The following is a 13,528-nucleotide window of genomic DNA, read 5'->3' as shown; positions in this document are numbered from 1 at the left end:
AGAGGGGGGAGATACCCCCACCCCCAGCAGATTTGGGTAGTTAAAAATCTGAAACTAGATTTCAACAAGACCAACAGAAAAGGCTATGTACAGAACGGGGGTGGATTCAATCCTAAGGGAAGAGGGAGGGGATTATTCTCCCCGACCCAACAGGGAGCCGGGCTGGTAAGCGTCTGGGGAAAGGGTCCCTTTCCCACAGCTCCGCAGCCCACTTGCGGCTGAGCAAGAAGTTATTTGCCCACAGCCTTGGCAAGGGGGCGCCGCTCACCAGCTGGGGTGGTGGGGGTGAGCGCAGACGGCCCGCTGGAAGTTTCCTGACTAGATGGAGAAGTTGTGGTGTGTATGTATGTATATGTATGTATGTATGTATGTATTATATATATAATATACACACACACATACACAATGGAATATTACTTAGCCATAAAAAGAGTAAAACAATGCCATTTGCTGCAAAATAGATGGACTTGGAGATCATCATTCTAAGTAAAGCAAGCCATAAAGAGAAAGAAAAATACCATATGATATCACTTATATATGGAATCTAAAAAAAAAAAGACAAACTTATTTACAAAACAGAAACAGACTCATAGACATAGAAAACAAACTTACAGGGGGTGGGGTGCGGGTGGGAAGGGATAAACCGGGAGTTCAAGATTTGCAGATACTAACTACTATATATAAAATAGATAAACAACAAGTTTCTACTGCATAGCACAGGGAACTAGAGTCAAAATCTTGTAGTAACCTATAATTAAAAAGAATATGAAAATGAAGATATGTATGTATATGTGTGACTGAAACATTATGCTGTACACCAGAAATTGACACAACATTGTAAACTGATTACACTTCAATTAAAAAAAAAAAAAAACACCTAGACCAATCACTGCAAAATATGAAGGGAAAACAAATCCATTATTCTGATTTTATGATGAGAGAGCAGTAGAATGTTTTTATACATTTATGTTCAGAAAGAGGGCTTCACCTCTGCTTTCACTACAGCGAGAATCTTAATTTTCTAACAGTTCTCTGCCATCTACTGCAAGAATTCTTTCTTAAATAACTGACCCTCCCTCCTTCCGGTCCCACAGACACTTGCGGAAAGAAAAAAATACACACAAACACACTTACTTTACCAAGCAGACTTTAAAAATTCTCCTCCAGATAAAATGTTAAGCACATATAAAGCCTCTAATCATTTACTAGTTGATAAGGATGTACATTATTTAAGTCAAATCAAGAGATTCAGTGTGTCTATACGACAATAAAAGTGTGTATGTTCTACATGCCATGTAGTTTGTTACTTCTCACTAACCAGCAACTAATGCAAATAACACCTTGTACGTTTTATTAGCTGTTTGTCCTCCAGATAGTAAACTAATCTTACTCATCTCTGCAGTCCCCACACCTCGAGGAATTTAGAGCAGATGTGCAAAAACTCCCGAATTAAAGACCAAGAGAAGAATCTGCCGCTTTGATTACATGTTAACTCGGGTAAATCACACACACACACAAAAAAAAAACAGAAACAAAAACCATAGCAAACAACAGCAAAACTATTTAGGAGACTGGTAAATATTTTCTGAACGAATTTAAAAGATACTACACATGGATAACTGGGAGAAGTGTACAAGTTTGGGAAAGAGAAAAAGCTAGTGAGCTACTTCTACGTGCGGTGGCAAAGGCTTTTCCTATATTCTCGCAAATAATCCTCACAGCTGTAAGAAGTATGACTATTATGAACGCTATTTTACAGAGTAAACTGAGACTTAGGGAGAATAGCCCAGTCGCAAAGCTTTAAGTGGACACGCCCGGACTGTCACCGAGGCCTGTGCTCGGAACCCCTCAGTCTACCACCTTCCTCACACACCTGCGGAAGCCAAGGCAGTTCTAACTGGCTAGGAGAGAAGCAGCCAGCGCCTCGGTGCCACCTCCCCCCCGCGGCCCTACTCATGGCCTTCCCTGCTCCCGTCCCCCCGAAGGCGGCACGAGCAGAGGAAGACCCAAGCTAGTGGGTCGATCCTCCCCGACTGGCAACCGGCGTGAGGAAGGAGAGGAGACGGCCAGAAGGCGCGGGAGACAGAGGCTCGGTCACTCCATCGGCTGCAGGAGCCCCTCTCCCCAGCGTTACCCGGGGAAGGTCCCGGCGGACTCACACAACTCGATCCAAGGCGTCCATCGCTACCGCAGCGCGAACCCGGCGAACGCACGTGCCCCGCGCGGCTACCGGAGATACAGCTGTGCCCGGAACAGGCGGAACCGGAACTTGCGCATGACGCCACTTCCTGGGGCCGCCGCCTCACGGCCGCCTGGCGGCGCCCGCGGTCATTTTGGGTGAAATAGCGCTCTGTTCCCTTAGTTACAGGTTTTTGTTTTTCCACTTTTCCCGAAATTAACGCTCTTAAGTAACATGGCCTCTAACAGCTTGATGTACACACTGGTGTGTATACGCGGAATCACGTTCAGGAACCAGGTGTTACTCATCTGGGAATCACAAGGATGCTAGAAAGGTTGACAGTATGGTAAGTACTCAGTCATTAAAATGATCAATGTGAAATGTGCACTGTTTAGTGGACTGTGAAATCAGTGAAGCAGAGTTTATAACAGCCACAACTTCTAGCATATAAGAGGTGTGCAGAAAGTAACACTGCTGACCTTAAAAATACTCACCAGTATTTTTTTTTTGGAGGGGGAGGTAATTAGGTTTATTTTAAGTTTTTAGAGGAGGTACTGGGGATTGAACCCAGGATGTCATGCATGCTAAGCATGTGCTCTATGAGCTATGCACTTCAGCTATACCCTCCCCCCCAATTTTAAATTACCTTAAACTTCATACACCATGTTACCCCTGTAAAGTGTACAACTTAGTGGTTTTTAGTATATTAACAAAGATGTGCATTCATCACCACCATGTAATTCCAGAACATTTTTACCAGCCCTCTCGTAACTCAGTAGCACTCCGCACTTTCTACCCTTGCCAACCCCTGGCAACTAATTTATGTCTCCATAGGTTTGCCTACTGAGAACATGTAAGTGGTTTCAAACAATGTATGGCCTTTTGTGTCTGGCTTATTTCACTCCCTGTGTTCATACGTGTTCACGTTTAAAGTTCATATATGTTGTAACATGTCTCAGTACTTCATTCTCAGTACATTCATTTATTTATTTAGGAACAAATAATAGTCCATTCTATGGATATACCATATTTGTTTATCCATTCAAACATTTATGAACATTTGCATCCCCATCTTTTTACTACTATGAATTATGCTGCTTTGAACATTCATGTACAAGTTTTTGTTTTCAGTTCTTTAGGAAGAGTTCATTAGGAAGCTTGTTCAGGTTCACATAAGCTGTTGGAACAAGAGGAAATGAAAACAGTAACTTCTAAAAAATTATAAATTGCTGCTATATGAATAGAGAAGCACAAATCAAGTTTCACTAAGCTGGCCATATCTGTCAATAAATTTATGATCAGTTGTGTAGTACATAATGAACAAATGGATAGATTTTTCCAACATTTTTATAATGGCTTTCAGGAACAATTCTCAAGAATTATCACATATCAATATTATCCTTTTAAGTAGAACGCCATTATTTGTAAACAAAAGCCACCCACTGAATTCAATGTCAGAAATAGTATTTAGTGTGGCTGCTATATAGAGACTGTGGTTTCAGGATTAGTTTTTAGGTTAATTCTAATAAGTGAGCAGATCAATGATGGAGAAATTCATATATGAAGTTCTAATTTTACAAAACTAAGATTTTTTTTCCATTTTAAAAAAACTGAAGTATAGTCAGTTTAGTATTGTGTCAATCTCTGGTGTATGGCATGTTTCAGTCAGACATATACATATATTCATTTTCATACCTTTTCATTATAGGCTACTACAAGATATTGAGTATAGTTCCCTGTGCTATTCGATATAAGCTTGCTGTTTATTGTATACATAGTAGTATCTGCAAATCTCGAACTCCCTATTTATCCTTTCCCACTTCCTTTCCCCCTCTGTAGCTGTAAGTCTGTTTTCTAAATCTGTGAGTCTGTTTCAATTAAGATTTTATTTTAATAAATTCCAAACATTAACTGGTAAGAAGCTAAAATACATCATGTTCTCTTTAGAATGAGATTTTATTATCCTCTTCAATTTAAGGTAGAACTACATCATAGTCTGGATCAGTTTAATTTTGCAAGATTACAAATCTCAAGAATCCTGCACTCTACTTCCTTGTATTTTTCAAAATGTACCATGTATCAACTAGGCTTAAGTGTGGCTGTTACAGACACTTAAACAAGAGAGAAGTTATTTGTCCCTCATATAAAAGACCAAAGGTAGGTAGTTGCAATGCATTCTCTGCCTGAACAGCAGTAGTCCGAAGTTTGGAATGGCATTCACATTCACAGGACCCAGTGGGCCATACACTACGCTTTAGGCACTAGACTCACTTAATTTTATAGGAAATAGCACAGCAGCATGAGGCTTGGTTTGGTAGGAGTCTTTACTCCAACTGCCCAAGTATCAGCTCAGGTGTGAGGAAACAAGATCATGTTGATCTGACACTGGCTTAGGAGCTTCATACTCCCCAAGAAGCAGTATCACTTGAAACAGTCCACGACTGTAGCTTCCAGGGATCTTTGTTGTAGAAGACAGAGCACTTAAGAAAGCCTAAAGCCCATGTTTTCCAATAGGCATTTGTAGTTCTTATTAGTTTTCCTGGTCCAGATACAATTTACTAATAAGGAGTCATTTTTAATCATGAACAATATTGCCTGGCATCACAGCTGACATTCTATTATTACCTTGCCAAGTAGATTTCCAGAGAAGACAGTGCTGAAACATAAACTTGAGGTCATTGTACAAGGAGAAAAGTTTTACTAACCCTCTTTATTCACAGCAGTCCAGGGCAGCACCACAGTTCATGATCCAATCTTCCATCTTACTGCTCTGCTAATCATGGTTTCTATTTCCAAGGTTACTTCATAATCCAGGAAGCCTGCTGGAGCTCTAGCAACCACATTCATGTTCCAGCAGAACAGAGATGTGCTGGTTCATTTCCCTTTATGCCTTAAATATTAAGGAAACTTCCCAGAAGCATCAATCACTCAACACTTATAATTCCATGTTGCTGGCCAGAACTCAGTCATATGGCTACTTTTATATATGCTAAGGAGGTTGGGCACATTATTAACCTGAATAAACTCTGGGATTCTGTTACAAAAAAAAAAAAGGAAGACCAGATATGGGGTCAGGTAATTAGCAGTCTCTCCACATACATATGGTGGAAAAAGTACGCTTTTGATTAAACAAAAGCTGAGACTAAAGTCAGATAAAAATTAGGAAGATACACATGCTTATGATTTGGAAATACTTTTAATCAGGGTAAGTTGTTTTCCAATTAAATAGTAAAGAGTTACAAAACTTACTGAAGGAAAAAATTCCTCATTCTAGAACATTAGAATTACGAACAGAATTAGAATTAGAATCTGTCACAACAAAGTTATATCCTCAACAGTTGTGAGATGTAATTAATGTGAGGTGTGTTTGAACTTACTAAGTACCGGGTTAAACCATATGACATTGCTGGTTTTTGTAGTCAGAAACAAATATTGGCTATTTCATACAGTTCAACCTGTATCAAAGTTATATGAATAATCTACTTTAAAAAATACAAGTTAGAGCAGATATAGGTTATCACCATAGTAGAATGACTTATTCACAGCTGAATTCCAATCTTTCTTCAGTGGGAAAGGAGTGGAATTACACTGGAATATCAGGAACTATTCTTTTATCCTTAAGCACTTCTGAATTATTTTAATGTTCTCAGAAGTAACATTGACTTTGGTAGACTGGAAAGTGGCCCCCGCCCCAAAATTTTCATGCCATAATTCTGTTTTATGCCTATTTAAATTATATGGCAAAGGGGACTTTGCAGATGGAATTAAGGTTATAGACCTTAAAACAGGCAAATTCCAGAAGTACCCAATGTAATCAAATGGATCTTTAAAAGTAGGAGGCAGAAGGGCCCATCAGTGACAGGACGATGGAAGAAGGAGAGATTCAGAGAGTGAGAGGGACCTGACCATTGCTGGCTTTGAAGAGAAGGGGACCATGAGTCAAGGAATGCAGGCAGCCTTCTACAAGAGGGGAATGCCTCTAGGCCCACAGTAAGGAAATGGGACCTTGATCTTTCCATCGCCAAGAACTGAATTCTGCCAACTGAATAAGCAAGGAGATGGAGTCCCCTACCCCACCTCCAGCCTCCAATAAAGAATGAAGTTCCACAAATACCTTGATTTTAGCCCAAGTGAGACCCATGTCAGACAGCTGACCTACAAAATGTAAGACAATGCACTTAGGTAGTTTAAGCCAGTTTTAAGTTTGTGGTAATTTATGATGGCTGCAAAAGAAACTTACACACTTACCTTAGTAAAACCTGCAATTTAAAGGACTCATCACAGAAGGGTCACTATGGTCATATAAACCATATTTTAAAAAACTCATATCTGGTCCTTAATAATTCTGGTATATCAAACTGCTGTAATTGGAAATGTGTGTATAGCCAACAAAAATAATGAAATTATGAACTGAAAGCTATAAAGCCAATTATCTTATATAAAAACCCTAAAAAAACAAACAAAAAAACCCTAAAAATTTCATGACTAGCTATTATGAGAAACTTTTCATCTAGGGGTGACTTCTAAGGCAGTATCTTGAGTTTCCGTAAAAACAGAGCCTTCTGTCTCAGAAGAAGGGATATCAGTAAGAGGACCAGAATCCTCTGTTTCCAAGTTTGGTGGTTTCCCCTGTTCGTAACTTAGGTTTGAATTATCTTTCACTTGAATCTCTTGCTCTTCCAACTCCAAAGGTTTATCTGGGTCCGGAGCTACAACTTCTTCATCTTCATTTTCATGCAGAAAACTACAAATCATGTTGGGTCTATAGGAGAAATCATTGTCCTTGATCTGCAGCCATTCCACACCACCTAATGGGGGAGGGAGGGATGGGAGAACAAACCAAGAAACATGAAAAATAATTTCAGTTGCTTAAATATATTTTTAATTTAAATGTTCATCCTATGAGTATTTATCAAAATAAAACCCCAACATAAAGCAAGGAACATGATGCCTGTACCTACTGATAAATAATCGTCTAATTTCCATCTTACTTGGAGACCCTGGAATGCCTGTGGGGTATGTATCATAAAAATCACTAAGAGTAATCAACTTCAGTTACTATTCTAAGCCCTTTTACCAGAGTCCAATTCTCAACTCATTCTGAGAGATAATTTTAGCTCCCACTGCCATCTCTTCCCTTGAAAATTTTGTCACTTACCCACTCACTTTTCTCCTTACCCACTCACTTTTCATAATATAATGGATGATACTACTCTACCATCTTCTAAATTAACACATATCTGTCATTTTGAGTTGGAAAAATCAAATTATGAAATAAGACACCTCTCCCCCCCAAAAAACCTTGAAAAAAATTTTTGTTCCTTTCCATATTCACAAAGCCTTTACCCCTCAATGAACTCCCATAATCAAGAATTGCTCCTACTAAACTCAAAAAAAAAAATTGCTCCAATAATGCTAGCCATTTTTATTTTTATCATTATGACCCTTCCAGCCAAGTATTTTCAAAAGGATCTTCAATTTCTAAGGCAAGCCCAAGCTGTTTACTCTTATCTTCAAAACTCCACTAGATATCTCTAAGATACCCCAACCTATCTTGCCTCCCTGTTCACACATCCATCTCCTCCTATCCCCCATTACAAAACTAACTCTTCTACAGCTGTTTGTTGAAATATCTTTACTGCTGATCCCACATCTTCTCCCAAGTGTTACTACTATAAAGTCTCCCTCTTTCAAAAATTGATTAGTTCTTTCCCCTCCAGTTCAGCTTCAGCTATTGACTTTCATATTTTTTCTTGTGATAACATCATTCTCCTAGTCAACAAGCTCAAAACTTTAAAGACTTCCCGAAGCCTACTCTGTTATTGAGCATAATATTTGGCACATAAGAGATACTTAGAATAAGTTGAGTGAAATGGGGGTCCAGTCACAGTCATTCATGTCTGTTTCAATGTAATTTACCTTAGAATGCAAGTTCCTAGAAAGTAAGGATCACATCTGTCTGTTTTGTTCTGTCTCCAGCATCTTGCGATATTTGGTAGCTGACCTCCAAGATGGTCCCCGGTGATCCCCTCCTACCTGATATGCATGCCCCTGTGTTGTCTCCTCCCACATGGAATAGGATATCACAAAAATGGAAGAATGTAACTTAATGTAACTTATAAGGATAGTTCATAAAAGACACTGTGGCTTCTACCTTGTTCTCAAGGATCACTTGATCTGGGAAAGCCAGCTGCCATGCCGTAGGGCACTCAAATAGTACCATGCAGAGTCAAGGAACTGAGGCCTTGTGCTAACAGCCAGTGCAAACTTGTCAACCATGTGAGTAAGCCATCTTACAATTAGATTTTCCAGCCTTACTTAGGCCTTCAGATGACTGCAGCCCAGCCAACATACTGACTGCAGCCTCATGAGGGGCCCCAGCCAAGACCACCCAACTAAGCTGCTCCCAAATTCCTGATTCACAGAAACTCTGTAAGATGGTGTTTTGTTATTCTTGTTTTAAGCCATTAAATTTAGGGGTAATTTTTTATGCAGCAATAGATAACCAATACAGCCTTGAATAGTTGGTTACTAATTTATTTATTAAATGAAACACCCAAATCTTCCCAAATATCTATTAGATTATTAAGGACTATAGCAGGCAAAACTCTATATAACTTCCTTTAAAAAGAGTATCTAAATGATAGCTAAGCTATCTTGTATTTATCTGCCTTTCAAGTTCATTGTAGCACTTCAAGTGCCTCCTTCTACCTATTATTTTCAGAGTGCCAAAAAAAAGGGTTAGCTGTGGGATATACATGATACAAAGATTTGTTGTATAGTTATGTGTAGTTGGTATAATTAATTTTTAAATGATTGCTGTACCTTCAAATATTTATTCCTCAGAATACAATAAGTCAAGCCATAAATATTCACCAACAGGGTCTTATTTACTAGAATTTCAAATATGTCTTTGAGCAATGAACCTTTTTCATTTTTATTTTCTGGCAGGCAAACACCTTTATTCTGACCGTGTCCCAAATTCCCCAGGGCAGGAGAAAGAGGTTGGTGCAGTCAGTAGCAACGAGTTTTTAAACCATCAAGTGATTATCTGCTCATCTCTGCAAACATGTGCCTGCTATGGGTGCAAGAAGCACTGGCCTAAAGTCTCCAGTCTGGAGGTGGCTAAACGGATGCTTATTAAGAACAAGACTCAGGACCGAACAGCTGTGGTCCCAGCATCCCTCCCTCACAAACAAAGCCAGCTTTTCCCAGTTGTGAGCTTCCTGGGGAAGGCTGCTACCCATGCCAGAAGTTCAGGACATCCTGTGGGGTGACTCCTTGGGAATCCAGAACTGCTATCATCATACCTTCTGTACTTACAAAGACGTTCTATTTAAAAAGAGAGAGAGGAGATTGCTGAATTCCCAAGGGGTTGGAAATCATGTCAAGTTTCTTGACAAACTCCTACAATTGTTTCCAATGCAAAGCAGACTGAGGTTTCTTCTATGCCTCAAGTGCCCTCTGCAATGTAAGAACTCACTTAAATTTTAAATCTACATTGGGTACCCTCAATTTTAATATACTTAACCCATCACGCATAGTTGCTACTACAAAGTACAAAGACAGTCACGGCAGCAATGTGTCATTGTCAAAGCCAGTATTAAATCTCCTATTTCCTGAGAACTAAGGGAACTAACCTATGTTTTCTTCTCCTTCCTTCTTTTCTGTCAGAAGAGTTCTTGTCATGCTGAGCTTCTTCATTGTGTGGCATTTATATTTTAGCACTGTTTTATTATTGCCTTCCGCATCCGCTAGAACATAAAATGAATGCAATTACTATACTGCTTGATGTCATCAAATAATCATGTTAAGCTTCAAAGATTCCAGTTTAGAGAGTTAAACTACTTCCAGTCAAGATAGTGTAGTAAGTTCAAGATTTAACTCAATCCTCTTGCTCTAAGTACAGAGAAATGACAGATAAAATACATAAAAACTGAAGGCAAAAGTGAACTCAAAAACAACAAACCTCTCCAGGGTACAGAAACACAAAGCTGTGAGTGAGACTAAAGCTACAGGCTGTTAGGCTTCACCCCTAAAGTAGGAAAAGTAGGGCAGGAATTTGGCCTTCCAGGGAGGTCTAAAAGTCTGCCACTGAAAATGAAGGACCAAAGCCAGACTTCCTACTTGAAGCCAGACTGGAGGGAGGACATTCCCAATCATCAAAGACAGATGAGAAAAAACTGCCGCCAACCTGCTGCCCAGGGTCACAGCTTTATAAAAACTGTGGGCACGGGCAGAAGGGGGATGAGGCTCTGAGCTAAGGGTGTGAAGCACGCTGAAAACTTCCACACCTTGCCTCTGTCAGGGTAACTGATACTACACTTTAGAAAGCAACACAGCGATAATCTATTAAGTCGAACCACATGAAACTGTTGATACTCAGCCCAAATTGGTATTTTCATACAGCTGAATCTAATACACACATTGATCAATCTAGCAATCCTATTTCTAAGTGTATACCTGAGAGACATTTTTACATGTGTGCACAAGGAGACATAAAAATATTCATGGGAGCACTTCTGCAGTGAGTTAATAAGTGTAATTAAGAAAACGGGTTCTGGAGCAGACCACCTGGGTTCAGATCCTGGCTCTGCCTCTTCCTGCATGACCTTGAGAATGTTATTTACTTCTCTGTGCTTCAGCTTCTTTAAATATAAAATGCAGATAACAATGGCATACCTCATAGACTTGTGGTGAGGATTCAATGAGTTAATACATGTAGCATTTTGAACAGTGCCTGACATATAGAAGGCACTCAATAAACTTTAGTAGTTATTAACAAGGACTGGTAAAAATGAACACAACCAGCATGTCCATTAATTGGAGAATAAATTGTGGTATAGTTACAAATGGAATATTAAGTAACAGGGAAAACAGTTATATAAATCAACATGCAAAAATCTCAAAACAGCACTAATTGAAAAAAGATATTGGATGATATATATAATATGCTATACCAAGTTCAAAAATATAAGGAAAATGCTATTTATTGTTTCCAGATACATATATATGTAATATCAAATCAGATATAGGAAAGAAAAATACCGAACTCAGGAGAGTGATTACCTCTGAAGACAGAAGGAAGGGAGTAAGTTTGGAGAGGGGTATACTTCAAATGTATCTGGAATATTTTTTAACTACCTGAAGAATGGTAGGATTTGATACAGCTAGACAATGGGCATATGAGATGTTTAATATCCATCATATATAAGTATGTCTGAAATATTTCAAAGTAAAAAGAGGCAACATAGCATCACTTACCATGTTCAACAGTTTCTTCAAATATAACACAGGTCCCAAGAGTGTCTGCAGAAAAAGTGAAGGTAACTTGTTGAGAAAAAAACAGAGCTACTTTCTCTCAAAGGCATATTAAAAAAGAAGTTTAATCTTCCTGACACCTTCCTACCTTCATATTCTCCAGCAAAGACATAGCTGTCCACTTGCAGAATGGGCCTCTCAGTGTCAATTCCCTGCAAGAGAATGTAGGAGCATTAAAAAAAATCATCACTGGAAAAAGCCTTGGTGGGGGTGGGTGAAATGGGTGAAGGAAGGGGTCAAAAGACAAACTTCCAGTTACAAAATATATAAGTCCTAGGCATATACTGTACTTCATGGTGATTATAGTTAATAATACTGTATTGCATATTTGAAAGTTGCTAAGAGTAAATCTTCAAAGTTCTCATTACATAAAAAACATTTGTAACTGTGTAGCGATGGATGTTAACTACACATTGTGGTAGTCATTTCATAATATATACAAATATTGAGTCAGAGTACTATAGAGCTGAAACTGGTATAATGTTATATGTCAATTATATCTCAATTAAAAAAAAAGAAAGAAAAAGCTTTTTTACACATAACTGCTGCCAAGGAGATTATCTCCAAATCTGGCGCTTTTAGTCCCAGCAAGTACAAGATAAGCTAAAACTGCTCAGATCACAGCAGCTACAACCTCAAGACTACTTAATTCACACACACCCAAGTAGCAAGATCTTTCTCAGGCAACATCCTCTTCAACTTAAAGTGAGAACAGAGAGAGTTTTGCCAACAATAGCTCCAAGATTTTAAAGTTGTGATAAAAACAGATAGTAACTGATACCATAACTCAAATCAATAGCAGTGTGAGGTCCCTGAGGTCTTTTCTTAGTAGGTATCCTCTCCTGTCCAGTTTAACCTCTGTGTGCATATCTGATTATCCTCCCTTCCCTTTGTGTTTCTGTCACTCTCCTATCTAAAACTGTAATTTTTTCCAAAACAATATTTCATATCAAAATGCTACCCCTCCAAATCTTCAACTCCCTGCCCAATATTCAGACACTCAAGTAGGGTCAGGCATCTAATTTCCCTTAACTGCTCCCATAGTCCCCCTGTACTCCTGTGATTGTCTTAAGCCTTCACTGCTTTGTTCACGTGGAATCAATTTATCACTCTTAGAGGACGGGTGTATTTCACCATTCATTCTTCTTTTAAATGTAAGAACATCTACAACAATCTCCCAGTCTACAAGACTCACCAAAATCTTGCATTTATTTTCACATTTTGAGAGAAAGTCTGAATCAATAATTCCCGATAATTCCACCAGAACCAACTGCTCCTGATGGAAGAAAGAGGGGTTACTAGGCTAGCAGGCGAGTGGGCAGGAAGAGGCAGTTAACGAGAGCAGCCAAACATCCCCAATGCAATGACGGCAACCTCTGAAAACCAGGTTCTGCTTTCAACGAGAGGAAGCAAGCGTTACCTAAGGTAACTTCCCTCCTTCCCGCCTCCCGTGTGGCTCCGGGGGCTGGGGCCAGCTGCCCGCCGCTCCGTGCACCCACGGGCACCATCCTGCCAGACGCCCGGGGCCCCCTCCCGACAGCCGCGTCCCGACTCCCTTCCCCGCACGCAGCGGGCGCGGCCACCCCCGCCACCGCCGCGCGGGCTGACGCCGCTGCACTCACTGCCTCCTCCTCCTCTTCGTCCGCCTCCCCGCGGGTCGGCTCCTCGGCCGCCGCCATACTGCCACCCCTCTGCGCGGCCTCCGAGCGGCGGGCCCCGCCCTCCGGGGCCGCCATCTTGAGTGCGGGCAGCAGCTCCCTGCTCCGCGGTGGTTCCGGCCGCGCCCGCCGCTCCTGCCAGCACGCGAGATGGCGGCTCCCGGGCCCACGTGGAGCCGGCGCCAGGCGTCCCCTTGTTCTTGTCCGGAGAGCGGGGTCGGGGCTCTGGCGTCGGTCGGGGAGGTCCCGCGGCCTAGGCAACCCTCAGGCACCCCAGCCCAGGTGTGACTAGAGCGCGGACGGGGTAGAGGGGCTAAAGAAGATGTTAGCAAGGAGACCACGGTGCGCGAGGGAAATGGAGAGGCCTCGT

General features: G+C 40.6%; 2 protein-coding genes and 1 long non-coding RNA gene across 6 annotated transcripts in view; 1 reads left to right on the top strand and 2 right to left on the bottom strand.

The window, feature by feature from the left end:
- The window catches only part of RPF2 (ribosome production factor 2 homolog), a 42,586-nt gene extending 37,549 nt beyond the window's left edge, over positions 1-5,037 (bottom strand). The window contains exon 1 of one of the 4 annotated variants that reach the window (XM_014561532.2): positions 4,885-5,037. Coding sequence is in view for 1 of the 4 variants with exons in the window: in XM_006187404.3 (XP_006187466.1) it covers positions 2,160-2,182 (23 nt within the window). In the remaining 3 variants the exon portion in view is untranslated. Of the gene's footprint in view, positions 1-2,134; positions 2,274-4,884 lie in introns of those variants that run through there. The other 3 variants (XM_006187404.3, XM_032484701.1, XM_014561531.2) reach the window with 3 other exon arrangements.
- LOC116665327 overlaps positions 2,288-13,528 on the top strand; it is a 36,768-nt gene continuing 25,527 nt past the window's right edge. Inside the window, exon 1 of the long non-coding RNA XR_004321897.1 lies at positions 2,288-2,525. This is a non-coding gene — a long non-coding RNA (uncharacterized LOC116665327). The remainder of the gene's footprint in view (positions 2,526-13,528) is intronic.
- Positions 5,357-13,267, bottom strand: GTF3C6 (general transcription factor IIIC subunit 6). The gene is made up of 6 exons (XM_032484703.1): positions 13,123-13,267; positions 12,696-12,776; positions 11,589-11,652; positions 11,444-11,488; positions 9,820-9,933; positions 5,357-6,987 (listed from the first exon to the last, which is right to left on the bottom strand). Exons 1-6 carry the CDS (start codon positions 13,234-13,236, stop codon positions 6,686-6,688), a joined length of 720 nt encoding a protein of 239 aa, XP_032340594.1. The 5' UTR covers positions 13,237-13,267; the 3' UTR covers positions 5,357-6,685.

Source organism: Camelus ferus, chromosome 8 (genome assembly GCF_009834535.1).
Source record: "Camelus ferus isolate YT-003-E chromosome 8, BCGSAC_Cfer_1.0, whole genome shotgun sequence".
NCBI lineage: Eukaryota > Metazoa > Chordata > Mammalia > Artiodactyla > Camelidae > Camelus > Camelus ferus.
This window is presented reverse-complemented; position numbering and strand designations above follow the sequence as displayed.

Bases quoted from the DNA above. Each gene is read 5' to 3' on its own strand.
- GTF3C6 (XM_032484703.1), bottom strand. From the start codon at position 13,236: ATGGCGGCCCCGGAGGGCGGGGCCCGCCGCTCGGAGGCCGCGCAGAGG. The intron at 11,653-12,695 runs GTGAGTCTTGTA...ATTCTCTTGCAG, and splicing joins AAAATAAATGCAAGATTTTG to GGAATTGACACTGAGAGGCC. The intron at 9,934-11,443 runs GTAAGTGATGCT...TTTATGTTCTAG, and splicing joins TGAAGAAACTGTTGAACATG to CGGATGCGGAAGGCAATAAT.